Source organism: Pleurodeles waltl, chromosome 3_1 (assembly GCF_031143425.1).
Source record: "Pleurodeles waltl isolate 20211129_DDA chromosome 3_1, aPleWal1.hap1.20221129, whole genome shotgun sequence".
Classification (NCBI taxonomy): domain Eukaryota; kingdom Metazoa; phylum Chordata; class Amphibia; order Caudata; family Salamandridae; genus Pleurodeles; species Pleurodeles waltl.
Genome location: NC_090440.1, coordinates 1,636,083,847 through 1,636,111,286, shown reverse-complemented (window position 1 = coordinate 1,636,111,286; position 27,440 = coordinate 1,636,083,847). Strand labels below are relative to the sequence as shown.

At 42.3% G+C, this 27,440-nt stretch overlaps 1 protein-coding gene across 1 annotated transcript in view; it reads right to left on the bottom strand.

The window, feature by feature from the left end:
- The window catches only part of MYO3B (myosin IIIB), a 1,099,693-nt gene that overhangs the window by 394,809 nt on the left and 677,444 nt on the right, over window positions 1-27,440 (bottom strand). The window contains exon 21 of the mRNA XM_069221545.1: window positions 24,972-25,052. Within this exon, the coding sequence (XP_069077646.1) occupies window positions 24,972-25,052 (81 nt within the window). The remainder of the gene's footprint in view (window positions 1-24,971; window positions 25,053-27,440) is intronic.

The following is a 27,440-nucleotide window of genomic DNA, read 5'->3' as shown; positions in this document are numbered from 1 at the left end:
TAGATAAAAGTAAAATCAGTCCGCACAAGAGAGTAGCGTACCTGTATGTTAACCCGTCCAAAGCCCAGAGCGGGAAATCCTAGAGTATCAGGCCGCGCGTAGCGCATGATAACGCTGCCGTGATGAGTGCAACCCCGTCCCCAAGGAGGGTCGCGTATAAAAACGCGCACTCGGAAATAGAGATAGGACTGAGACAAATTGCAATGTTCAACAAGCACTGTGTATGCAGAATGCGGGGCAAGGCTACGGGCGCCATCTTGGAAGTGTAATCTAATGCGTAAAACGAAAATATTAGGATAACGTACATAGATATAGGGAATAACAAAATATAAAAACCCAGGTTAGGGAAAAAAACTTTTCCCCACTAATGGAATGTATATTATGACAGAAAAAACCCAAAGCCCACATAGTAGAGAAAAGGGGGTTAAAGAGTGGGAAAAAGAGGAAAATCATGGAGCAAGCAAAAAATAGTTGCTACAAATATTAAAGAGGGACTATGTGGCAGGTGACAGACCACAGACAGGGAAAACACTTAAGAGCACAGTATTAAATACAACATAATGTGCAATAAAATAGTATGCTTGAATAAGCATTTACAATGAATGGATGGTACTTATTTACTACATAATATGAATGGGATGATAAACATAATACATCATGAAACAAAAAAAGTTCCCATAACAATGCAATGCCTATCCTATCATCGTTTGGTGGATTAGAAACTGTAAGGTGTATATACAAAGATATAATGAGGAAGACATAATAAATATAAGACGCTTCGTAGACACCAAGAAATTTTTACATTTTATGACAGAGAAACAATATATTATGTACATTAACACGGTACTGATCTCCTAAATGGGAGAAGGTAAACAAGTGCTACACATCCATGTAGCATATTATGTAAGAATATGTTCCAAAAAGACATAGTAGTTAGAAAGGAGAAACACCTAGGAAATGCATGAGATTGACATGTATTACTTATTAGAGGAAAACATGCAGGTCCTTGTGGATGTTGAGGCCCCGTTCTACCGCTCTTAGTTTAATAATCCACCTGCTCTCTAGGCGTCTAAGGGCCAAAGTGCGGTTACCTCCTCGTGGTGTTCGGTTTAAGGAGTCAATCCCATGTATGGAAATGTCCAGGAGTTCCTTTTGTCCATGTGCCTCATTGTAATGAATGGCAAATGGATAGTTAATGTTTAATGTTCGAATAGCTCTAAGGTGTTCTTGAATTCTCTCTTTTAATGGTCGGATAGTACTACCAACATAGATCAGTCCACATGTACAGACAATGCAGTACACCACAAAACTTGTGTTACAATTGATGAAATGTTTAAGGTGATGTGTAACAGGGGTGTTGTATTTAAATTTGACTGTCTTGTCTTTGATGTACCCACAGATGTTACAGTGGCCACATCTAAAAGTGCCAGGAGGTGGTTTGGGCAACCAGGTAGCCCTACTTTCAGACGGCATGATTATGTTGTTCAAATACTTACTATTGGTTATTTCTCTGTTGTAAATCATGTGTGCACACGCAATGGGACTTGCATTATTTACAGTCTTCCTTTATCTATTAGGCAATTTTGTTCTTGTATTACCCGTTGCATCTACCTAGTGGTAGTGATATTACTTGTAAATAGTTCCTTTTTGTTCTATTTCAGCCTTGAAAAAGTCCGATAGGACGAAACACGTGTTGGCTGTTTTCTGTTGTGTCATTTATGGACGTTTATACTTACTGAACATTTTCCTTTTCCGTCTTCAAAGGAATAAAATATCTCCAGCAACTTGACTTACATTGACTTATTATTGACTTTGGAGTGCCTTGGTCCTGCTTGTCTTCTCCTGCATTTTGTATCTACAGCACTTAACATAGGTGGTTCCGTTGGTTCCACTTGTGTTCTTGTGTACCTTTAAAACCCGTGGTGGTTGGGTTTTCGGACCAGGATGGCACCATTTGCACTAATTAACAGATGATATAGGTCTTCCTGAGTGTTCTCATATGTGCAACGAGTAGCGTCAACCACCACACTTCTTTTAAGTATAGTTTTACATCTGATTACATCATACATTACAAAAAGGTAAAAATCACAAAAATATGAAATATTGACCACCGTTTAGAAACAAGATAATAGTGTAAAACTATGTTTTTTAAGCAAACACTGCCTTTTTCTGATTACTGGGTAGAAGTTGATCATAGCATAACAAACCTTTTATGGTGCCATTATTTTTTAAAAAAAACACATAGGTGGTCATTATGACCCTGGCGGTATTACGACCGCCAGGGACAAAACGACGGGAGCACCGCCAACAGGCTGGCGGTGCCTCCCGGCGTATTTTGACCGCAGCAGTAACGCCGCGGTCGCACCGCCGGGGCCGGCGGTTTACCGCCACAATGGCCCCGGTGGATGTAATCCGCCAGGGCAGCGCTGCTTGCAGCGCTGCCCTGGGGATTACGACCCCCTTACCGCCAGCCTGTTTCTGGCGGTTTGCACCGCCAGGAAGAGGCTGGCATTAAGGGGTGTCCTGGGGCCCCAGGGGGCCCCTGCACTGCCCATGCCACTGGCATGGGCAGTGCAGGGGCCCCCTAACAGGGCCCCGGCCAGCTTTTCACTGCCTGCATAGCAGACAGTGAAAAGCACGACAGGTGCAACTGCACCCGTCGCACGGCCGCAACACCGCCGGCTCCATTAGGAGCCGGCTCCTATGTTGCGGCCTCATTCCCGCTGGGCCGGCGGGCGCAAACTTGTGACCCCCTTACTCTCTTGCATAGATTTTTTTTCCATTTCTTTTTTAAAAGCACACAAATATTTCCCTAATTGGCTAATTTCTCATGCCCCCCAATTATAACTAAATCTGCACTGATTACTTTACAATATCCAACATGTGTGGAAAGATGGACATCATTTTGGCTTGGCTATCATTTGTAGAATTTTTTTATCAAAGTCTTAAGCTCAAAGAGACACAAATGTCAAAAACCTGATTGACAAAGCCGATGGGTCTGGTCTTTAAAAGCTTTCTATGATTTGTTGTTTTTTTTGTAAAAATATTTCGTAATACACAAAACAATTAAAACTAATCAGAATAAAGGAGCAGCTAAGCAGGCCAGGCAAACCATCCCTTGCATTAAAGAGCATTCCTTTTCAGGTGCCTGTGGGGAAGTGGTCAAGAAAACAGATGACAATCAGAATGCAAGAAAGTCAGTGAATGAAGTGGGCTGACCCATTGCTCCATGGGGTATGTTGGGATGGCTGGAACCAAAATGTGAATGACACTTGAACAGCCAAATGCAGAAGATGGATGACTGAAGGCCCTTGTTTATCTGCAAGTATAAATGTTGATATAGCATTTATTTTATCAGAAAGCATGAGGATGATGAGAATCTACAGCTGTCTCTACATCATACCTAAAAAGGACATAGCTAAAGGGTGCAGTCGCACATTGCTCAGAGGTGTGCCCCAGTCCTTCCCTGTGCATCATGGTAAATGTAGTTCAAGGCAGTCCATAACTTCCAAATTGTTTTGTGGCAGTTTGAGTGTTGAAGCACAGTCTACGCTGTGAGCCACTGACACCGGTCTTTCATTCTTCTGAACTTTTCAGAAGGGGAAAAAGTCTGTTGTACAGAACAGGACCTGCTCCTTAGTGACCGTGGATATGCACCAAACAGCTCACAGATGCAGACTTGTGCCTCCTAAAACTGATGGCCTGCTCTCCCAAGGGGCAGCAGTTTTTATATCAATTGATAAGGGGTTGAGGACAAAATAACCTAGGACAAGGGCTAGAAAACCTTTTGCAGGTGAGACGTTAAAGGCCAAGAAGATTCCCTATAGTGTGTATAACAGCCTTTGTAGGATAAAATGTACATGTAAGTACTGTATCCAGAATGGTCTTTAATAATATAACCACTGAACAAGACAAGAAGTCTGTATGTGCAGTCAATCCTGGATTAAACAGCGTGTGTAGAGTGAGGGTCAAGCCATCTATAGCTAGGTTTCACGTTGATGCCATTACTAGAGAATCGTCCTTATAAGGATGACAGTGGGCATTTGAAATCCATAAATAGCCCCCTAGGGCCAGCAGTTTGTTGCGAGCAGCATTCATACCAAAGGGGAGCAGCTTGTACTGAAGATACTCACCTCTTGTGAAAAACTCGAGGCATGGTTTGAGTGTCCAACCTACAGGTACATGAAGGTATACATACTGATCGCCAAAGTTACAGCCGCAAGTCCCTGTGAAAATGCTAAATGTCTGCCACGCCCCAGACCGCACACATTCATTGTTTCCGCTGGGAACTTTCAGCCCATTCACATGCTTCAGTAATCTGGAAATGGACACAGGGATTCCCTCAAAGGAGTTTATAAAAAGTAGTTTTCACTGATATGTATTTATTTGTTTTAAGGCCCCTTTATTGCCTTTCATCCAGAATGCTAATATGGGAATTCATGCTTGGGGAGTGGAACAATTAGTTGTGGACCAAGGCTTTCCAAAGACCGCACAATGATTGGGATTTTAATAAGTGATGTACGTTATAGGGTCTTTAACCCTAACATTCTGCCATTTACAATAACAAACCATTTTAAGTCACTTTTGAAGTTACATTAAGCCAGACAAACATGTTAACAAACCGTTTGGGACTGTGTCACTGCAACTCCCCAGACAGATGATGTGAGCCCCGTCATGAATCAAGAAATAATTATTGCCCGAGTTTGATAACAAGAAATGGCAAACATTAAAAACAATCTGCATATCTGTATGTGTTCACCTGGCTAGAGCCCAGTAGTCTGCACACCCACATAGATGTTAAAATCATCCACAAAATGTCACAGTCCGTAACTGGCTGCCATTTCATGGATAACCTAAAAAAATGCAACCACTGTGGAGGTGCCTAGATTCTTTGCTGTCTCTGGCCTGCCTGTTTTCAGTATGCAGTTCAGAGACTTTGGGAAGTTCAATCACTTCACCCTTTTGGGCCGTTCTGGCAAAAGCACAAGGGGCATTGTCTAGGCTTATGCCTCACACACTTTCAACATGTTCCAATGCGTCAAGAACATTGGTCCTTGCTGGGACATAGCTTGCATTACATAAGACCCCCTTTTCACTGCAACAGTGTATCATGATGACGACCTTCACCTGGAAACATATGACACTATAGTACCTTAACTTCAGCAGCACAGCCAGACACACACACAGCACTTCAGCAGTGTCAACCAAAATATCAATCAGGAGGACAACCTTAAGCCACTGTTGTGCCTTTTGCATTATGTACTGTTGGCTTCACTAGGACCACATTTTAGATCACAAATTGCACAGTTAATGCTATGACTGTAACATTATCAATAGCTGTGGCTCAGCACACGGCCTACAATTAATTACACCACGATCCTAAAGCAAATCCAGCAGCCTGAAGAAAACCCAGCTGACCAATCTGCCACAGTGAAACCAGGCAGCCGCACACGCACAATAGCAATGACCACATCACAAGGCCACCCAGGTGTACTCCTCCAGAAGCACACGTTTTTGACAAATCCGCCCCCCAAGAGCAGACTATGGATGGAGTGGTGAGCAAGTGCTCGATCTGATTAACACCAATGCACTCACCATCGACCAAATATGCAACCACATCTATGACTAACACTGCTCAGCGCTTAGAAGTGATCTTAATGTGGACTAAAACTATACACAAACACCCAACATAATCAAATAGCGTTATTCTTCTGTGCATGTGACTTATCCAGCGCTCTGTGCTATCAACGCTCAATCAACTACTTCTGATAAATATCAGTGTATAAAAATAAAGAATATTGTGTTTTCGACATAATTGCAATGAAAGACTGGTGTTTACAACACTTGTAGAAAAATTCATGGGCATTATAGTGCAAAAAAGGAAATTCAACTCTACCCTTCCACGCCGAGCTTAACCTAAAATGTCGTGTTCTTGAATAGATTGAAGGTTCACTTTTGTAAACACAGGAGTCAGTTCTAGTTTATCATATACACGTCAAATGAATCCGCTTATTCGGCGTGTGTTTTTCTCCCAGCGCTTGATCAACGGATGGTGAACCTCCGAGGCCCGCTGAGATCCGCGGAACCCCAGCTCATGTATTTGAAAGGCAGATGTTTATTTTGAAAATGCTAATGGCGGCCACCCCAAAGACCGAGTTTCGTGTAGCAAGCAGTCCTTCGAGCCAAGAGTTGTCCACCAGGGCCCCTCTTCCTCTTTCCAGGCCCAAGAAGATGGCTGGCTGTCAGAACTACTTTCGCCGCATCGTAAAACTATAATGAACACGAAAGCGCGCACTTAGATCGTCGGGTACTTCAGTGTTTTCCACGCATTTAAAGTAATGATAGGGTCACGAACAAAAAAGACATTGGCCTTTGGCACACTGACTTCTGGAGAGAGGAGGGTGACAGATAACAGCACAAATTGCCCTCTTAATTCCAACCTCCCGGACTCGGGGAGAGATTTGGAGAGAAGGCCCAGCGAGGTTAATACCCGTACTTTGATCTGCGCCAAGGCGTCGCGGCATGAATGAATTTACATTTCAGATGCCAAAAAGAGGTTGGCCGCATGAAAAGACACCCTGTTTCTGGAATGTGAATATGCTGTTAGAGAGAGGGGACTCTGAAAGTTAGTTCCGAGGAAGCCAGAGGGATAAGCCCCACTGATGCTTTCCCTGGGAAGAAGATGAAAAGAAATGGCACAATTGGATGTGCGCAGCTCTGTGGAAACACGTAAGCCAAACGTTTCCTAACTTTCCAGCAACAGCGCTGTAAGGCGGTTTTCTGAATTATTTACTGTGCTGCGACCGGTCAGTTACATGTCCAAATGTCCAACATTTCTGAAACTTCATGGCGATATATTTCTGTTGGATGTTAAAAACAGCTACAGAAAATAATCAATAAAAATAAGTTATAAACAATTTGATGCAACTGTATATAGCGCTGGAGGAATGTGTCTGAAGAATTATTTGAAGAGATGTTTTGAAGTGCGGGTGTTCAAATACAAGTGGACTCTGATATAATTTTGAATATATGGGATGGGGGCTTGTGATATATCTATTACAACTCAAGAAGTCCGTATGCATTCAATAAGGCAGGCGGTGGTAAAAATTTAGAACCTGATGAACGACATTGTGTTTTGAGACTCGCCATTAGTGATCTGTTTGCAAATCGCACATTTTCGCAAATAAAATGTACAACAGTGTGAAACACATTGAGATTCCCAAATGGATCGCAAGGGACCTGCCTCATTAATATTCATGAGGCAGATCGCAATTTGTGACCCATTTGGGAATGGCTGCACCCACAGGGACGTTTGTGACTGCTTTTCAATATAGCAGTTTTTTTTAATGCAGCCTGTTTTCCTTAAAAGAAAAAGGGATGCATTAAAAAAAAAATGAAGAGTTTTCTTTTCATTTTTATTAAAGTAGGCAGTGAACTGTGCATACCTTTACACTGAGCATTCAGGGTTCATGTGCAACTGAATTCGGTTCCTTTTTTTTTTTTTTTTTTTTTTTACAAATTAATGTAATGTAATCACTCTCCCTCTCACTTTCTCTCTCTCTCTTTCTGTCTCTCTTTTAATCAATTTCATTACAAGACCGGAGGCTCCCATTATGCATTAGTCCTTTAATGCCACTCCACACAGCACTTTAAAGCACATAACAAACATCATAAACAAACATTCCAGAATAGAACATTCATAACATATAATGAGTCCAGGTAGTCAACATTCTGCCAGTTTTAAATGCTGCTCCTCGCAGATAAGTATCATTGTTTTTCTGCTGTCTCTTGATATTGTTTGAGTTGTTTTAATTGTTTGGATTCTTATTTTTTGGGTTCCAATTTATGGAACCCACTTGATATAGATTTTATTCTGCCATTTAACGGGCTGCAGGGCTGTAATTTATGAAGATTTGAAAAAGTATTGTTTTGCCGCATTACATTTGTTTAGTTTCTTTGTAGGATGTTTGCCTAAAAAAGGAATTCTTAGACTTACTGCAGCCGCCCCCGATATTAGGCCGTAGGCTGGGGTCATTCGCAACAGCTGCCAAAGCACACTCACAATATCTGGCAAGAGGCTGGGTCGATCGCAGCAGCTCGCGATCATCCACCAAGGCGCATCCTAGACTGTTTTGGCCGATCTTAGTAACCTGTGTGCATTTCGCCCTGTTCTAACCGTTTGGGGCCTAGAGATTTTCCAACCAACGCATCTCTCAAAGAGATGACACGTCAATGATGTTTAAAGGATTTGACAGGGCAGCGACACACCCGGCATACGAGTGGCCTACGTGCGGCCATTTTGCTTCGGTTTCTCCGTCTCTGAAAGATGGAGCGGTGCAGGCGGAGCGATGCATGAGGACACGGCAATTTTTTTACGTCATTTGACAGTTGCAGCTCCTGTCAGCTGTTCAAGTCAGTTTCGACTGCTTTGGTTAAACCGTTTTTTCTTTCGCGGGCAAGATTTACATTGATAACTGTGTTCCTATCAGACAGAGAGAGAGATTTAAAGTTGTTGGAATATATTTTATAATTACTTTAATATCGCTAACATGTCTTCTCAGGAAGTTGAGATCTCAGGAATGTCCTTTAAAAATTTAAATGAGGACATGATTAAAAGACTCATTCAAAACGAAATACGCACGTGTGTGCAAAAGATTATTGATGAGGTATTGATTCAGAAACATTCCCATATGGAAGGGGATATTGCTTCTTCATCAGAAGAAAACTCCACAAGAGATAACAAAAGGGGTAAAAGAAAGAGGAAGTCAAACATCTCAACAAAGGGTTTATACCTAACAAAAAGATGGGAGGTCAAAGCACCTTGAGATTATTGGGAAGTCCTAGCACCTCAAAAAGAATGGGAGGTCTAAGCACCTCACAAACTATGGGTGTCCCTAGCGGCACAAAAAAGAGTTGTCCTACACAGCACACCGGATTCAGATGATCTTGGGGGATTAGAAATAGTGGATGTAGGGAAAGCAGATCCTCATGACGCTTCCCCTGTTGATGAATATATCTTAGATCTTGACCACAGTATTGGTGATGGAGATGATCTCTTTCTGGATAATGACACACCATCTTCCTCTTCTAAAGATGTCATCATAGATCCCCTAGGGGAAGAAATGTACAACCTAGATAATATTAAGCATCCCATGCGTGCAGAGTGGTACCCCTTGGAGCATGTTGCAACATTTATTAAAAAATGGATTAGACTCCCACTCGAAAAGGGAGAGAGAAACCTTTTAAGAGACAAATGCTCAAGACCTGTCATTCAAGACAAGGTCTGTCTCACACTCAACCTGGACCCAGAACTAATAACTTTTCTTTTTAAATTGGGCAGAGAACCTAGAAAGGGCCCTGAGAGGTCCCTCAAGTCATGCCAGGATTACCTCCTGGATTGGTCGGTCCTCTTGCAAGGATTATCGGTATGGCGGAAGAGGCACATACTAATGACCTCCCATTAGATGTTGGCCTACTCAGGGGCTGGAGTCAGAGGGCCATGGTCCTACTATGAAACACAAATGCTAGCATTAATGCAGAAAGGCGAAGAGTCGTTCTCATGAGGATAAATCCAAAATTGGGGACCTGGCTGTTAAAGAACCCTCAGAAAAACCCAGAGGGCTCTTATTCGGTGAAGACATTATCAAATCACCTAGCAAGTATGTGGCAACTTTTACAGCCGTTGATAAAGAGCAAACAAATATGCGCAAAGTCTTTAACGCAGATGTTTTTGGTCGGGCCGGCAGAAGGGGAATCTCTGCCGGCCGCAGATCACAAAGGTACTCATTTTCAAACTATAGATCTCCCAGAGGTCAATTCAGAGGCTACCAGGGTGGACCAAACACAAACTTCTATCCAATGAGAGAATGTTCCTTTCGTGACCCAAGAAAACGAGGAGAGAGCGCTTCAGGATATCAGGGTAAGTACTATGAATCATCTTGTTTCTTCTTCGGTGGTAAAAGTGGGAGGTCGACTCAGATTTTTTCCCCAAAACTGTTAACTAATTACACAAGATCCTTGGGTTCTAGAAACTGTAAGAGAATTCAAAATAGATTTTTGGCTAGATCCAGTTCAAGAAGTTTTGCCAATGGAAATGAGCCCGTCTACCGCTTAGCAACAGATCGTAGAACAATAGATAAAATGACTGTTGTAGAAGGGGACCATCATACGGGTCTCTTTAGATCAAAGATTTTTTGTAAGTACACTTTTCCTAGTGGAAAAGAATGACGGGGGTGAGACACCCATGATAAACCTGAGAGAACTGCACAAGTTTGTAGCTTACAGGCACTTCAAGATGGAAGGAATCCATCTATTAAGAGATATGCTATTAAAGAAGGATTGGCTAGTGAAATTAGACCTCAAAAATGCCTTCTTTACCATTCCCATGGCCAGTGTTCATCAACCCTATCTTCAATGTACTTGGCAAGGCGAACTTTACCAGTTCCAAGCACTTCCATTCGGTCTCTCCTCAGCATCATGGTGCTTCACGAAAATCATGAGAGCAATAGTGTCCCACCTCAGGGAGACAGGTTTGCAAATGATAGTATATTTGGATGACATTCTTATCATGTCCCAATGCAAGGATCAGATTATGAAAGATCTGGATATCGTTGTGTCTCTTTTGGAGAGTTTGGGTTTTATCATAAACAAAGAGAAATCTCTTCTGTGCCCTTCCAGGTCTCTAGAGTTTCCAGGCTTCTCCATAGACACTGTGAAGGTTATGCTTCTGTTACCATTGAGGAAGATTGCCAAAACTCAGAAAGAAATAAGATATACTCTGAAGCGAGAATCATTTTCTTTCAGTGAACTAGCCATACTTCAGGGACTCTTATTGTCTTCTATTCAGGCAATCTTTCCAGGCCAATTACACTATCGGGCTTTACAGAGAATAAAAGCAAAAACCCTTCAGAGAGGACTATGGCATGGATACAAGGTGTCTCTAGACAAGGAAGTAAAATCAGAATTGTCCTGGTGGTTAGAGAATCTAGTTGCCTGCAATGGCAGGAAGATCTTCAGTTGCTCTCCTAACTTTATCTTGGAGTCGGATGCAAGTTTAGCTGTCTGAGGTGCATGCTTGGATCTTCAGAAGACTAGTGGTTCATGGTCTCAGGAGCAAAGAATGTATCATATAAACTATTTAGAATTAACTGCAGGACTTTATGCCCTAATGAGTTTCAAGCAATATTTGCAAGGCAGACCAGTCTTGTTAAAAATAGACAATGTTTCTGCAGTAGCGTATATAAATCGCTTAGGTGGTACAAGATCACAAGATCTATCAGAGTTAGCAAGGAAGCTTTGGAGGTTTTGTTTGGAACACAAGATCGAGCTGATGTAGAACACCTACCCGGGAAGGCCAATGTTATTGCAGATTGGAATTCAAGGTTTTTACGAGACCTCAGTGACTGGAAACTGAACGAATATTGTTTCAGAAAGCTATCTCAGGTTTGGAGACCCTAGAGGATAGATCTCTTTGTGAGCAGACTGACGTCTTAGCTGAAGAGATACTTCAGCTGGATGTCAGATCCGGCTGCTCTAGCAGTCAATGAATTTCTTCAAATGTGGAAAGGAACCTACACTTATGCGTTCCCTACATCTACTATGATTCCAAGAGTTCCCCAGTAAGTGAGACAGGAGAGGTGTTCAATTGTCCTAATAACCCCTTTTTGGGTCTCACAGGCATGGTTTACAATGACCCTAGAATTGGTTTATGAAGTGCGCTTCTTTCTACACGCTGCTCAAGGCCTTTTAATAAACACAACTCGAGAGGAACACCCTCTGGTACTGAATGGGACTTTGAACCTTCTTGCCTGGAGAGTGTCAGGAGATCTAGAGCGATGTCAGGCCTTTCGGGAAGGGATGAAGAAATCTTGCAGGAATCCTGGGCTCCAGGGTTCCACAATAGATATAGAGGGATCTGGAGATCATGGGTTCGTTGGTGCTTGGAAAGGGATCTGGATACCGTGGAGGCACATACAGTAGAAGTAGTTAACTTTCTTGTAGAACAATTTAACAGAGGCCTCAGTTACAGAACGTTAAATTGCTACAGATCCGCCATTTTGGCAGGGCGTAGCCTGGTAAATGGCAATTTAGTACTATCTATGTTTAAGTCTTGGTCCGCTAACAGATATCTGGAATTGAAGAGACTTTCTATGAAGCTGGTTTCTTTATATGCCTAATTTCTTTTCGCAGAGTTTCTGATGTCAAGGCTTTTGAGGTAAGTAACAGACTCTATGACAGTTTCTGGGTTACCTTTGAGATTACTAGAAGAACAAAAACAATGCCCAACTGTATATTTTATCCAAAATTTGATACTTGCAAGAAGCTTTGTGTGATGAACTGTATGAAGGAGTATGACTCAAGATTGAGTGAATGGTCCAGACCAACATTTAATTTCTTTTGTCAAGCCATTTAAAGAAGTTACCACAGCTACAATTACAAGATGGGTGAAATGGACCAGGCAATCATCTGGTGTTGATTTATCAAAATCCCAAGCTCATTCAATGAGAGGAGCAATGGCTAGTATGTCCTTTTATAAAGGTGGCAGAGTTGAGGATATCCTAGGAGCTGGTGATTGATTTAATGCTTCTACCTTTGCTAAGTATTACTGTAAACCAATCGAGCACATGTCTGATGTGGTACTGAGGGGCTACCAACATGCATAATGGGAGCCTCCAGTCTTGTAATGAAATAGCGATTCTCCAAATTAAAATGACAAAGAGAAGCTGGATTTTATTAAAGCCACAGAGGCTAACATTATCCCACCCTCTTGTGTAACAAAAAAAAAAAGACTTTGAACAGTACCTATATGACTCATGGAAAACTTTTGCATTAGTTAAAATTGTCTCACAGTATGATCTGAGTTAATTGCTTATTTATATAGTTATACTGTATTCAGGTTGTTCTTCGTATTCTACTTCGTATTTATTGCTCTTTTTCCTCTTTATTTTAGAGAATAATGAATAGTTGGTTTTCATTAAGAAGATGTTTAATTTGGATTATTAATTCAGGGATTCGTCTTATCTTCACCCAGCATTGGAAGAAGTTGACTCGGTTTTCCCCTTAAAAAAGGCAGAATGTTGACTACCTGGACTCATTATATGTCATGAATGTTCTATTCTAGAATGTTTCTTTATGATGCTATTTGCTTTAAAGTGCTGTGTGGAGTGGCATTAAAGGAATATTGGATAATGTTGGCCTCCATGTCTTTAATGAAATCCAGATTCTCTTGTCATTTTAATTTGGAGAATTGCTATTTCTCCCACTCACAGACCCACTAACACCCTCATGCACCCACTCTCACACCCAGACAGACACTCTTACAACCACTCTCACACCTAGATACACCCTCTCACACCTATTCTCACACCCAGAGAGGCCACAGCCAACTCCCGCCATGCACAGCCAAAGGGCCGTGCACAGAGTGGGGTTGGGTGGTGAGGCAGGTTGTCCGCAGGGTCTGGCTGTAGCAGGCCAGGTCTTGCAGGCAGCCTCTGCTGCACACAGATGAAGGCTGTGCATGGTGCAAGGTTAGGTGCCTATAGGGGGTTGGCCACCGCGCATGGCCAAAAAAACAACAGAAATTTACTGAAAAAAACAAAGATTACAGGGACGTTATAGTTAGGAAATATAATTAAAAAAAAATAGAAATTCACTTAAAAGAACATAGTTTACAATGACGTTTTAGTTAGGCTCGCATTTTAAATGTGCAAAACCATAGAAATCCACCAGTTATATTTAGAGTTATTTCAAAGAATTATAACTCATGCCATAAGGTAGCTATAGGTCACGCTGTGGTGGGACTTTAGAGGTGCTACAGTGGCATAGGGCATGTGGCCTCGGTTGCGGTAGTTGCTCTAAGCGGGGATCACAGCTCTGGTGCAGGCAGCGGCGCAGAGTCAGACAGTGGCGACGGTTCTGAAGTCGCTCTGGAGTCGAGGTACTTGGTTTCTTTTTAGTTGCACCAGAACTCACTCCCAAGGGCCCAGGGACTGGATTTTGCACCACTTGGAGTGTCAGGACTCCTAGCAGAAGAGCGCAGGTACTGGCAGGTAAAGTCTTTGATTTAACCAAAAGTTAGAACTTGACCCAGAATTCAGCTTTGTGTGATTTGGTGTAAATATGCTCAGCTATTTTCGAGAAATTATAGTTTGAAGAGGGGCTACGGTTGGGCATTAAAGGGTTAAAAAGTTAGATATATCTGGATTGGTAGTGTGCAGATACGCTCTGATTGAATATTCAAAGGAAATAATCAATCCTAATTGGCTGACCACAACCTGAACATTACAGGACGCAGGGAAATAGTCCCTACATCCTGCAAATGAATGAAAAAAAGGAGTATACCTTGTCCCCAGGCGCATGTGAGGGGGGACAAAACTTCCCCTTGATTGACTACCATAACGTGGACAACATGTTTTGGCAGCCATTACAGGACACATGGACATGGCTTCTATTAAAAGTAATTGCAGTAAGAGGTGGGGATAGCCACAGAAAGCTTGAGATAGGATTTAGCCTATAGCCTAGCTCTGGTTCAGCTCGAGGCTCTGTTGGAATCTCAAGATCCTACCGAGTCGAACTTTCATGTGGCTTTGGCCTGCCATCCTTGTTCTACCCAGATCTATCATCTTTGGAAGTGGGGAACCAAATTCGACTCTCGGCGTCAGCTTAACATTCTGTGAATCTGGGCAAATCACTTAATCTCCCCGTTGCTATAATAAAATTCATGTGACCTTATATAACTGGTGTTCATGTACAGCTCTTCGATACTTTCGGTCACAAAGGGGTAAAAGCACGCTGTTGAGATAGAAAAGGAAAGACAAATAAGTACCCATTTAGCAGATGATTTGTACAAAGTGGAACTAGAAAATCTGTCTAAATTGTGACTTCACTTAAATTGGAGGTAAACATTAGAGTTTAATAAAACTCTTTTTTTATTATTGCATCTGAAAGAACATTCAAATAGGTGAGTTCAGAATATCAGTTGTACAAAAACCTATTGTGTTTTAATTAATAGACTATAATGTTGCTCTCTAAAATGATATGGGCCACCAGAAGATAACTGTCTTGCCTCAAGTTCACTCCTGGTCATGTTTAAAAGCTAGCACTTTAAAAATCTTTTTAGTATTTCTGAGTGCAGTGCTTTAATGTGACAGATTAATGTCAGCTTCAAATTGTGAAAGAAATATATATTTTTAATTCTGATGACACGTTATAATATTTTATGTGATGTTCTATGATTTAACAAACATTTTCAGGATTTGGGTGGCTCACTCACCTCAAACAGATTTTAGTCACAATTTAAATCATTTGTTGGTGGTGTAATACTCATTTTAGAAATTCTGGTGAGTTCTCAGGTAGTTTTATCATGTGAAAAATTCTGATCCTTTTCTGGGATTTAATAAACCATGTTTGACAGAAAGCATGTTTCTCTTACGCTTTTCTTGTAGAAGTTATGGAAGACGTTCCAGAAGCGAAAGTTAGAGTTCATTTTTAATAAGTTCACACTATCTTCCTCAGCCATGTGAGAATAAAATCTAATATTCTGAGTAACATATGTACTTCCGATAGAAGTAGCAGTCTGTCAGTTGATTTGCTCGTGTTCTACTGCAGCTAGCCACAGTGTTCTCATGAACAAATTAGAGGGCTAACATTCAGTATTTATGAAAAAACTATGCCACACCAGAAGCCACCTTGATTGAATCAAGGTTTTAAAACTTAAAACATTTCCTTTAGAAGTGAACAAAATGAAGAGGTTTGTTTTGTCATAGAAATTATGGTTAGTGTGTAAAATGAGGACACATTTTCTGTGAGTTCTCAAATATTTTTCTCATCCCTGTCAGTAAAACATTTTGAAATGCAGGCTGAAACATGTACTTTTAACATCAGCTGCAGCCTGTCAGTTGATTTTATGGCAAGATAGGAATCTAGCATGTTCACTCCTCTAAATAGCTAACACTAAGAATTCAGAACACTGAATGAACACACAATGAAATAGAATCCTCTAGTCCCATAAAATCCTCTTGACCACCCTCTTTTTCTTTTTTTATTTGCTGCTTCTGAGCAGATAAGGACCTTTAATTTTATTATGATTTGAGCTTTTAAAAATAATTATATGAAACTGAGGATATATATGGGTGGTTGGTTATGAGGTTATAACACAATTTATGGGTATGACATTGGGTTTTAGAAAGTTTAGGGATTAGATGAATCATAAACCCATGTTTTGCTGTTTAAATGTGGACTTTTCTTGGCTGGCATTTTGCCAAGCTGAGTAGTAAGGAGAGGTATCAGGCACACACAGCTTTATGATGTTGTAAAACAAAGAAAAATGTTATTCACGTGACAATCAGGTTTGTGCATTTGATTGTGGTGTTTGAAACTGATGTGCAGGCTTACATGTCAATATGCGGTAATTAGGAGCCAAAGTAAGGGCAAATGGCTTCAATATGTCAGTTGGCATTTGGTGGCCATTTTGGTTGTGGTCACACTTGTAAAACATTCTATTGAGTGTAATCTCAACAGGTTTTTGGGCCTGAGGAAGTGTGATCTAGTCAGAGAAAGGTCTGTTTAGCAGGTAAAAATTGAAAATAAGATAAGTGAGTGGTTTGGTCTAATATAGAAATAATACAGGTGAAAAATCGAAAGAGCAACGTTATAACGATGGAACACAAGAATGGTGAGGAAAGCCAAATTAAACTAATGAGGAACTTTTTGTTACAAAAGGAGCAAAATAATTGGTTATGTTTAGAAGAGGAGGAATATTATTATACATCAGAGGGGGAAGAGAGATCCAACAGAGGTCCAGGTGGGAAGTGTATTAAGAAAAGAAAATATATGGATGACGATTCTAGTATAATGGGAGCCCAAAGAGGCTCATGTGGATTGTGTGTCCAAAGTGATTCATTAGACAGGCAGAATATCTGAGCGAGTGAGGAGATTCATATTAATTGAATGGCTCAGGATTGAATGGATGTAGATGAGTATATCCTAGAACTCAATTATAAAGATAGTTTACTTAAGGAGTTTAGTGATGGCTTAATTGGTAAAAGTAAGACAAATAAATCAGATAAGGGTCCTTTAGGGCAAAGGTTGTTCAACCTAAAAGATATCAGCCATCCAAGGGGATCAAATTGGTGGCCTTTGGACCACGTAGCAGATTATAATACATTTTGGATATGGAAGCCATTGGAAAAGGAGGAAAGGAATATTATGAGGGTGGAGTGTTTGCATCCTGTAATTGATAAAAAAGTCACTATCACACCTAATTTGGGGCCAGAGTTAATTACCTTCCTTTTTAAGATGAGAATGGATCCTAGGAAAGCATTGTAAAAATCTTTAAAACAATGTGAGGATAAACTGTTGGACATTTTGGGTCCTCTAGCTAGGATATTCGATTTGATTGAAGAAGCATATTTAAAGGTAAATGATTTGGATATACAGTTAAGAGGTTGGTGCCAATAAGCAATTTTGTTTTTGGGGAATGCTAATGCTGGACTAACAGAGGAAAGAAGCAAAACAGTGTTAATGCGCATTAGCCCCAAGTTGGGTGAACCAGCAAAAAAAGAATCTAGTGAGGAGGTAACATGTCTCTTATTTGGAGAAGGTATGGTTAAGACATTGGGTAAATATTTGCAAACTTTCATAGCACTGGATAAGGCATAGTCATCAATGGGCAGGGTGTTTGGAAGGGACAATTTAAACGGTAGGGCTGGGAGGAGAAGGCAACTTCTCAGTCGTGGATACTATAGGTACCAGTCCTTGAGCCATCAAAACAGAGTAATATTCAGAGGGGGACAAAGAATGTTTGGGTTTTTCCAACAGAGAGGAATAGGAAGCAGAGTCAGTTCTTTATGGGCTTGAGGCCAAAGGAATACTTCAGGACAAAGTGAGTCTGGGGATTATTTCTGGTTTACCCTAAGAAAAGGTGGGCAGAAGATAAATATTTTATCTAGATCAGTGGACAGAAATAACAAAAGCCTTTTGGGTATTGTCTATGGTGACAGGTTATCAAATAGAGTTCAACAAGGAGTCTAGACAGTCAAAGGAATCAAGAGAATTAACTTTCCAAAAAGACTTGGAGAGTATTGTGTCGCAGGAGGTGGAGCAATTAGTGGGAAAAATGCCATAGTAAAAATGGAAGACTGTCAGGTCGGGTTTAAGAGTACTGTTTTTGGTGAAAAAAAAGGAACAAGGCTTGGAGACCAGTAATACATTTGAGAGATTTCATTATATTGTGACTTACAGGCATTTAAAAATGGAAGGGATCCATCTTTTGAGAGATATGTTGCAGGAACAGGATTGGAACGTGAAGGCGTATCTCGAGGATGCTTATTTAGCAATACCAATAGCTTTGGAGAATCAACATGTGCTACAGTTCAGGTGAAAGGGGCAGTTATATCAATTTCAGTGCCTTCCTTTCAGCCTCTTTGGCGGCTCCTTGGTGTTTCTTGAAGGTGTTGAGGCCAGTTGTGGATTTGTTTAGAGAGAGAGAGAGAGAGGAATAAGATTGATAATCTATTTGGATGACATTTTGATTATGAATCATAGTGCAGAGATTTTGGGATGTCAAATGAATTATATGAAGGAGTTGTTGGAATCTTTGGGCTTCATTGTCAATCAGGACAAGTCGGTGCTAGTTCTGTTACAGAGCATGGAGTTCCCGAGTTTTGTGATAGATACAGTGAAGGCCAGGTGTTATTACCATAAAAGAAAACATGCTAGATAAAACAGGAGGTGAGGTTTATTATGAGGAAAGAGGAAGTATAATTGAGAGAACTAGCACGTTTAATAGGTCTGTTGTCTTCAATTTAGGCAGCATTTCTAGGACCTTTACATTACAGAGATTTGCAGCCCTTGAAGGTTTCGGATCTTTCAAATGGTTTGTGGTACATAGACAAGGTAGTGATGACTGTTGAAGTGAGGGAGTAGTTGATGTGGTGGATGGAGAATTTGTAGGCCTGGAATGGGATTTCAATTTCTGGGACAAGGCCAGAGTTTGTTTTGGAAACAGATGCAAGCATCCTAGGATGGGGAGCAATGTGTGCAGGGCAAGAGACAGGAGGAATTTGGAGTGTGTTGGAAATGAAGGATGAGAAAAAAATCTTTTGGAGCTAGAAGCTGTTTTTTGCCTTTTGAAGTTTCAGATCTCAGATTCAGGGCAGATCAGTGTAGCTGAAAATGGACAACGTAAGAGCATTGAGTTATATAAACAAATTGAGAGGAGGCAGGTCAAATAAGTTATTGGATCTGGCATTGAAGATGTGGGGAACTTGTTTGGAGCACTAGATTGGTATAAAGGCCCAATACTTGCCAGGAAGTAACAATGTGGTTGCAGACTGAAATTCGAGGAATATGATTGATATACATTGGTTGGAAGTTGAAGGAGGAGTATTTTCAGGAAATTCAAAATAGTTTGGGACCATTTAGAGTGGTCTTTTTTGCGATCAGTCTGAGTTTTTAGTTGAAGAATTAATTCAGCTAGAGGCCGGATCCAGAAGCTTTAGCACTGGATGTGTTTACTCAGAATTGGAAAGAGTTTAAAGATTATGGGGGTCATTCTGACTTTGGCGGGCGGCGGAGGCCGCCCGCCAAAGTACCGCAGTCAGAATACCGCTGCGCGGTCAAAAGACCGCTACGGTAATTCTGAGTTTCCCGCTGGGCGGGCGGGCGACCGCCAGAAGGCCGCCCGCCCGCCCAGCGGGAAACCCCCTTCCACGAGGATGCCGGCTCCGAATGGAGCCGGCGGAGTGGAAAGGGTGCGACGGGTGCAGTTGCACCCGTCTCGATTTTCAGTGTCTGCTATGCAGACACTAAAAATCTTGGTGGGGCCCTGTTAGGGGGCCCCTGCAGTGCCCATGCCATTGGCATGGGCACTGCAGGGGCCCCCAGGGGCCCCACGACACCCGTTATCGCCAGCCAGGTTCTGGCGGTCAAAACCGCCAGAACAAGGCTGGCGGTAAGGGGGTCGGAATCCCCATGGCGGCGCTGCCTGCAACGCCGCCATGGAGGATTCCTCAGGCCAGGGGAAAACCGGCGGGAAACCGCCGGTTTCCCTTTTCTGACCGCGGCTTTACCGCCGCGGTCAGAATTGGCCTGGATGCACCGCCAGCCTGTTGGCGGTGCATCCGCGGTCCCCGGCCCTGGCGGTCCATGACCGCCAGGGTCGGAATGACCCCCTATGTGTTTTCTCAATTTTTGATGGTACAAAGGGTGTTAGATCAAGTGAAGGGACAGGGTTGTCAACTGCTGTTGTTGTCTCCGTTTTGAATGACTCATGCATCATTTCCAATAGTGATGGAAATGATGATGGTGGTGGCAATATTGATAAAGTCATGCAAAGGATTGTTATAAGGGGCAGTGGCCCAAGGTAACTATAACTCGCACCCCTGCCATGCACAGTTTTCTCATCAATAATTTTACAGCAAATGTTGCTGAGATATTATCAGTGACGTCATGTAAGATGCTATGAGTGTTGTGATATGTGGGGTAATTAGCAGTGCATGGCGAGGGCATGAGTTATAGTTATCTTAGGGCACGAGTTATAGTTACTTGAGATAACTGTAACTATAACTGCTGAACTTCAGTGGTTTTGTGCATGTAAAATGTGAACCTAACTATAAAGACCCTGTAACTTTTGATTTTTTAGTGAATTTCGAAGGTTTTGTAAATGTTATTTCCTAACTATAACGTTCCTGTAAACTTTGTTTTTTAGTTAATTTCTATGTTTTTTAATGTAAAGCAATATTTAATAACCTTACAATATTTCAACATCTGCCTGCGGCCAGGGCCTGCAGTCAACCCCACCGCATGCAGCAAATCTCACGCCGTGCACAGCATTTGGCTGTGTGCAGTGGGGGTTGGCTGCAGGGCCTGCCCTACAGTCAGGCCCTGTGCCCAACCCCCTAAAGGCACTTAGCCTGGGTTGGGGGCACACAGCCCCCCTCCCTCGGCCAATATAGGTCCCATCCACGGGGACTTGCCACACACCACAGGAGGAGGGAGAACACAGCCCGGGTCCGTGGGCCAGTATTGGTCCCGGTGATCCTATTCCCCAAGGTCCGGTCACTAGATGCTGCTTGCCCACCCAGGCCACCCATTTATTGTTGTTGGAGGCCCTGGAGACAGCCCCAATGCCCCCGCGGCCTCAGCTGGCTCCCCACTTCCAGCAGGGGCGGGGAGCCAGCTGAGGCCGTGGGGGCAATAAAATGTGTGTGGGAGCAACTTTTCATCTGTTTCCCTGCCTGCCTCACAGCGGGCAGAGAAACAGATGAAAAGTCCTCTCCCATTTTTAATGCTCTCACCTCATGGGAGCAGACTTATTGTTTGCTCTTGCTTGGCGGGAGTTGTGAAAGCTTCAGGCAAATGAGAGCAAACAGCTGTGTCTCAGGTATAGGCACTGTGGTACTTAGCGAGCTGGCCCTGGGGGATGAGGTTTCCAGGGCCAATATTTGGGGCCAGGAGTGCCCCACCCCCCTCCTTGTACAACGGAATGGCTGGGTCCTGGGGATGAGGTCCCTGGGTCAGATCGCAGCCCAGGGACTTCCCTAGTCTTTAACTTGGCCTGTCCCCAGGGAGGTGGTGATCCCAGGGGCTGAAAAGGGCCTGGCTGGAGGGGCAGCGCGAACCCACTCCTTCTCATACCTCACGTCCAGACCCTGGGGAGATGGCACTTCCTGGGGGTTGAAAACAGCTAGGGCCTGGGAGATGGTAGTACCCAAAGCCAAAATTGGCCTGGGGAGGGGAGAAACGCACACCCAACCCACCCCATTAATATTATAAAATAAACCCCTGGGTCCTGGCCTTCCCAGAGGGTGGAGTAAATAAAAAAACAAGCACAGGAGGCTGCCCTTGTTTCTTTTTTTTTGTTTTTAATTACTTGGATTTGTGGATCCTGCACAAATTTAGGACAACGTTTAAAAAAAAACCTTTTGGGCTCTGGCTGTGTCCCTGTGGGACCCCACCACCAGGCCTAGGGGATCAGGGTATTATTACCCTGCCTCCTTATGTTTTTTTTACATTTTATGTTGGGACTCGGATGAGTCCCACAATGGCTGCCAACACTTCGTGGTTGAAGTGTTGGCAGCCAATGATCTGCAGAGGATTTCCACCCCTACACATACAAATTAGATTTTCCTTCAATATGTCCAAAACTACTAAACAGATTTATACCAAAAGCAAAAAGAGATCTTTCTGGCCCAAGATTAGCGTTCTGCCAAATTTGGTTTCATTCCGTTCAGCGGTTCGGGCTGTAGGTGAGCCTAAAATCCCTAAGTGAAATTGCATGGGGAAAATGCATTTTGTGACCTCCCCTCCCCCCTTTTGCTCAGCCCCTGCTTGACGGAAGGTTTCTTGGTGATTTGTCAAGTGGGGGCCGAGAAAAAGGGGTGGGGTCCCAAAACACTTTTTCCTCCTTCTATGTCTATGGGGACACAGATAGAACCCGGCCCACTGTACGGAATTTCACCAAATTTGGCAGGAAGCTAGATCTTAAACTACAGATCATGCTCTTGGATGTAAATCTGTTCAGTATTCTCAGAATTATTAAAGGAAAATTAATATAGACATCTAGGAACACGGAGCCCAGCAAAAGCAAGGCCATGATTAGCTGGCTGCAACCTGAAGATTAAGGTGTGGCTGCCATTTTGTTTCTTGGCTGGGCCCCTAAGGAGAAAACATAAATAAAAACACACATAAAGGGTCAAGATAGTGGTATCATGACCCCTTAGGACACATGGAGGGGTCTCTAATCAAACCTTCACGGGCAAAAAAATTGCCCAATTTTTTGGGGCTCATTTGCGGATCCACAGCAGCACAAATCACGACCCCCAGAGTAAATCCACGATAGATCTGTGGATCCAAAACCCAATGGAAAAAAAAAAACTCACCCTCTCACACACCATACCCACGCCGTGCATTGCCAAAGCCTGTGTGTTACGTGGGGTTGGGTGCACGCGAGGGGGAGGGTTTGGCCACAGGGTCTGGCAGCTTGGCCATGTGCACCTGTGGTTGTATTAACGTTTGGTATTTATATATTAAGTTACAGTAAAAAAAAATGAAATTCACTGGGAAAAACAAAGGTTACAGTAAAATTATAGTTAGGTTCATGTTTTACCCACACACAACCACAGGAATTCAGCAGTTATAGTTATACTTATCTGAAGACACTATAACTCGTCCCGATATGCCCCTGGAAATTCCTTTAATGCTTTTCCTTAAATCCCCTAACCTTATTCTCACAGTCTTTGCTCTTTCGCCTTAACTCCTTAATTCCATACTCTTTACCCTTAGTATTACTCTCTTACTCAACCCCTTACCTCAACCCTTAACTCTTTAACCTTAACCCTTCAACCTTACCATTCCGTCCACTCTTAACCCCTTACCTAATCTCCTGTCCTTTACCTTTTAAATTTAAGCCCTTAACCCTTTACCCTTAGCCTCCTATCCTTGCCCTCTAGCCCATACCGTTAAATCCTTAACACCTTACCACATTGTCCCTTAGCCTTAGCGCCTTACATTTAATCCCGTAACCCTTAGCCCTAAATATCACATTTACCATTAAACCCTGTCCATACCACCATAATTATTTAGCCTCAATCATTTACCCATAGTCTTCCCTTAGTCCCCTTGCTCACCTACCCACAACACTTTACCTTTAATGTTTTAGCTCTTAATCCTTATCCACTTACTTTTTACCTACTAATCCCATCCTAAAATATAATTGATTTAATATTACTTACATATTTTTCCATTGTAAGACTTACAATAAAGTGACACACAATGAGATATTTGTCTCCAATGCAATGGTAGTTTAAGAGAGGAACACAACACACATATGGCATGATAAAGAAATGGATGCAAACAAATGGTATGATCCTTTAAATATTGCCCCTGGGCATCTGTATGGCATCTGAAGGTCTTAGAGTAATCAGTAGTGAAAGTAACCAATTCATTGTGCCAAGCCCCCGGTAGGCCCTAAAAGTCTCAGTCTCTTGCTTCAGTCCCTCCTACCTGACTGGAGTTTTTCTTTCTTTGAATTAATCTTTGGTAAATAGGTCCATCCTGAAGACTTGTCAAGAAGAAAATGGCAATAATGTCCAACTAACGACAGGTCTTTGTGTTCCTGAATGGACGGATCATTCTGGGCAAGACTGCCTTTACTTCTGTTATGCAACCCTTTTATAAAACGTTTCCTGGTGATGATGCATTCATGGGGGCTGCCACGAAACTGTTCTGCCCCATGTTGTAACATGGCTCTGATGATTCCATTAGTGACTGTAGACAACAATGCTCTCAATGTAAACCCCAGCATAGGCATAAAATGGTGACAACAGTCTGATGACATGGAGTGTGAACCCTGAGTCCCCAAAAGAGTATTATGTAGGGCTGGAGACCCTACATGACTTAACAGGGTAGTATTTTGATTAGAGTGGCCACTTTGCTCCATGTCTTCATGAACACTGTTTCCAGTCTTGGGCTTTTACAATACAAATCATTTCTTTCAGTGTAATTACTTCAGTGGAAGTAAACCAAGGTGACAATACCCAGAATGCATTAGGTTGTAAAAGGAAATCCCAGGGGTCCACAATGACGAGGGTGCAGCGGGCACCCTAGTGTTGACTTCATGTTTTGGAACCAGAGTTTTTCTTCTATTGTGTTTTTTTTTTTACTGTGCTTATGCTGGAGTTTGAAGTGAAAAGGTGTGAGAGGTACATTAACGTGTAAGATGATAGTCTGTGGATGAACAGAAAAACAAATCTCACAAATGTGAAAGCAGCGAACGTGCTTAAGGTGCATGCTGGCAGCACCAAGCTCTTAATGCACTTACCGCAGTGGCCCAAAAAACTAGTGAATGTAAATATAAATAAATCCACTGCATGTTATATTGGACTCACTCAGAACACAAGTAAAAGGACAGTGTTTTACCCATTCATGAAATCCTCAGATGCTTCTTGGACGAAGGGCGGTGTTTGCTTTACCTGACTGAATGTGCACTGCCGCTTCAGTTCGTCTGCTCTGGATGTTCTTGTATTTTTTGCGAGCGTCAAATCCTCGCCAAGCTGAAAACATCAAAAATAAGGCTGTTATGGAACTGCTTTGCAGCTAAATACATTTCTTTTGAGTCGGTCCAATATTATGAGTAAAATGGGGGTTCTAGAGGGATAATCCTCCTTACCGAAGGCTATTAACGTCTGAGCTTGCATACATAGGGAAAACCCTGTGTGGTACACTGCCTCGAAGCAACACTCCATAAATCCTATTCCACCCGACCGGATTCTGACCGGATTCTACAAGAAATGAGGAAACCTTCGAATCGTAGATGGCTATATAAGATTTGTATAGATGTTCTAGATGTTCTCCTTCCCAAGTGTTTGAAAAATAGTCCAGAGTGAATTCGTTCAGAAATCTAGGCAAGTTTTCAACCCTTCACTCACTCAGGCCCTGATTTATACTTTATGGGGCAAAACTTCACCAACGCAGTTTTGCACCAAAATGTTTAGCACCCGCTTGTACTATTTCTGGGCACCAGCCGGGCACCATATTTATGGAATGGTGCAACGCGGTGCAAAGGGTAGGCTGGCGTAAAAAACAAAGACGTTAGCCGGGGGGGGGGAGGACTGGTGGTATGGAAGAAGGGGGTTTTGCGCCCAAAAATGATGTTAGGTAGGTTAGAGTGAAAAAAAATTACTTTAACCAGCGTCTCTTCATTTTCTGACGCAAAACTATCCATATCACATGACTCCTGTCTTAGCAAACACAAGAGTAATGCCACCACCCCAATGGCCATCACATACGTAGGGGGACCCACTTCAGGGCCCCCAATGGCACTTAAAAAAAATAATACTTTCCTGTACTTACCTATACTTACCTGGGATGGGTTCCCCCATCCTCTGCTGTCCCTCTGGTGTGGGTGTCCCTGGGGCCTGGTGAGGGCACCTGTGGGTTTATGCCATGGTGTTCCACTATGGAAATAGGCCCACAGGTCCCCTAATGCTTGTCCTGACCCAGGTATTAAATGATGGTGCAAAGCAAGCTTAGCACCATTATTTGACCCCTCCTCCCTGTGCATGATTTTGGCACGGGGGATAAATATGGCCCTAAGGCCATAGAGTCATATTTTGCACGGGAACGCCTACTTTGCATCTCATTGACGCAAAATAGGTTTCCACATCCCAAAAATGACTCTAACTCCAAAAATGTGGTGCTAGACGGGTCTAGAGCCAAAGTATAAATATAGAGTTAGTTTTGCACCGAACGTGCGTAAAAAAAATGACGCAAATTTGGCGCCAAACAAGTATAAATATGCCCCAACTTCCTCTAAATGTGAGCAATCTGCAGAAGTGTGGCAAGAATGTTTATTTTAACATTTTGGGATTTTTTTCTTGACACCATAAACATTTTTCCATGTAGTGAAAAGCAATTTACCGTTCTTTAACCAGAGATAAACAGCAGAAAAATTATCTATGCTGGTGGATTTTCCACAGAACTAAGTAGTGTTTGTGGGCAGACAAATCCACAAATTCTGATCCTGTGAATCAGGACTTGGGCAATACAACTGTGAATTTCACATTTTGCAAATTAAATTTACACTAACAATTTTAAGATCATGCCTTGGAACTGGAAAATAAATTCCACATTTTGCACATGTAATTTAAACTAACAATTTTAAGATATAAATTTTTTGGAAATAAGTTACACACGCAACTGCTAACAGTTTTGTGAATCTGGTCCAGTATGTAGGCTCTCCTAATTTGGATGTGTATGCCTTGTAATGAGGACGTTTCCTATACCAAATATTCTTATTGTACAGTAATCGAATTAAGAAATCACTTGATTACTGGAACAATGCTGCCCTGATTGCCACCTGTGTGTGAATAAAGTTCAAAAGTCCATTCTTTAATTATAACTTAATTCATAAAGTTTTTAAAATATCACACTTTTACTCACGGCGGATAGGCCCTCAGAGTAGGTCGTCCTCACTGCGTGGTCGAACCAAGGTCCTGATGCCATTTCCCAATGTGCTATGCTGAAATCTGCATGCAGCTGTAAGGAGATTGGTCATAGACCAAGTAGTGATTCGACCCAGTGTTGTGCTGGACTCAAGGTATGTCTGAAGGTCAGATCATGTTGCCAGCCATGTTGTTGATGGCCTAAGTTGGTCCCCATAAGTGTTTTGTCCAGTGTAAATTTTGACTCCTCAAAAAGTAGTACAGATGGTTAATATTTATGCTGCAAATAATGTGTACCATGCAGAGCATAGAATTATATTTTATGTAGATTGTTCAGTGGTCACTGCTTTTTGTCAGAGTGATCCTTTTTTATTTGCAGTTTTCAAGTTTCAGTCCTATTATAATACAGTGAGCTATGAACTGTCATCAAAAAGCTGCATTAAAACTGCTAGGTATAGGTTAGAACAATATGTTTTTTCCCCACAGTCTTTCACATTA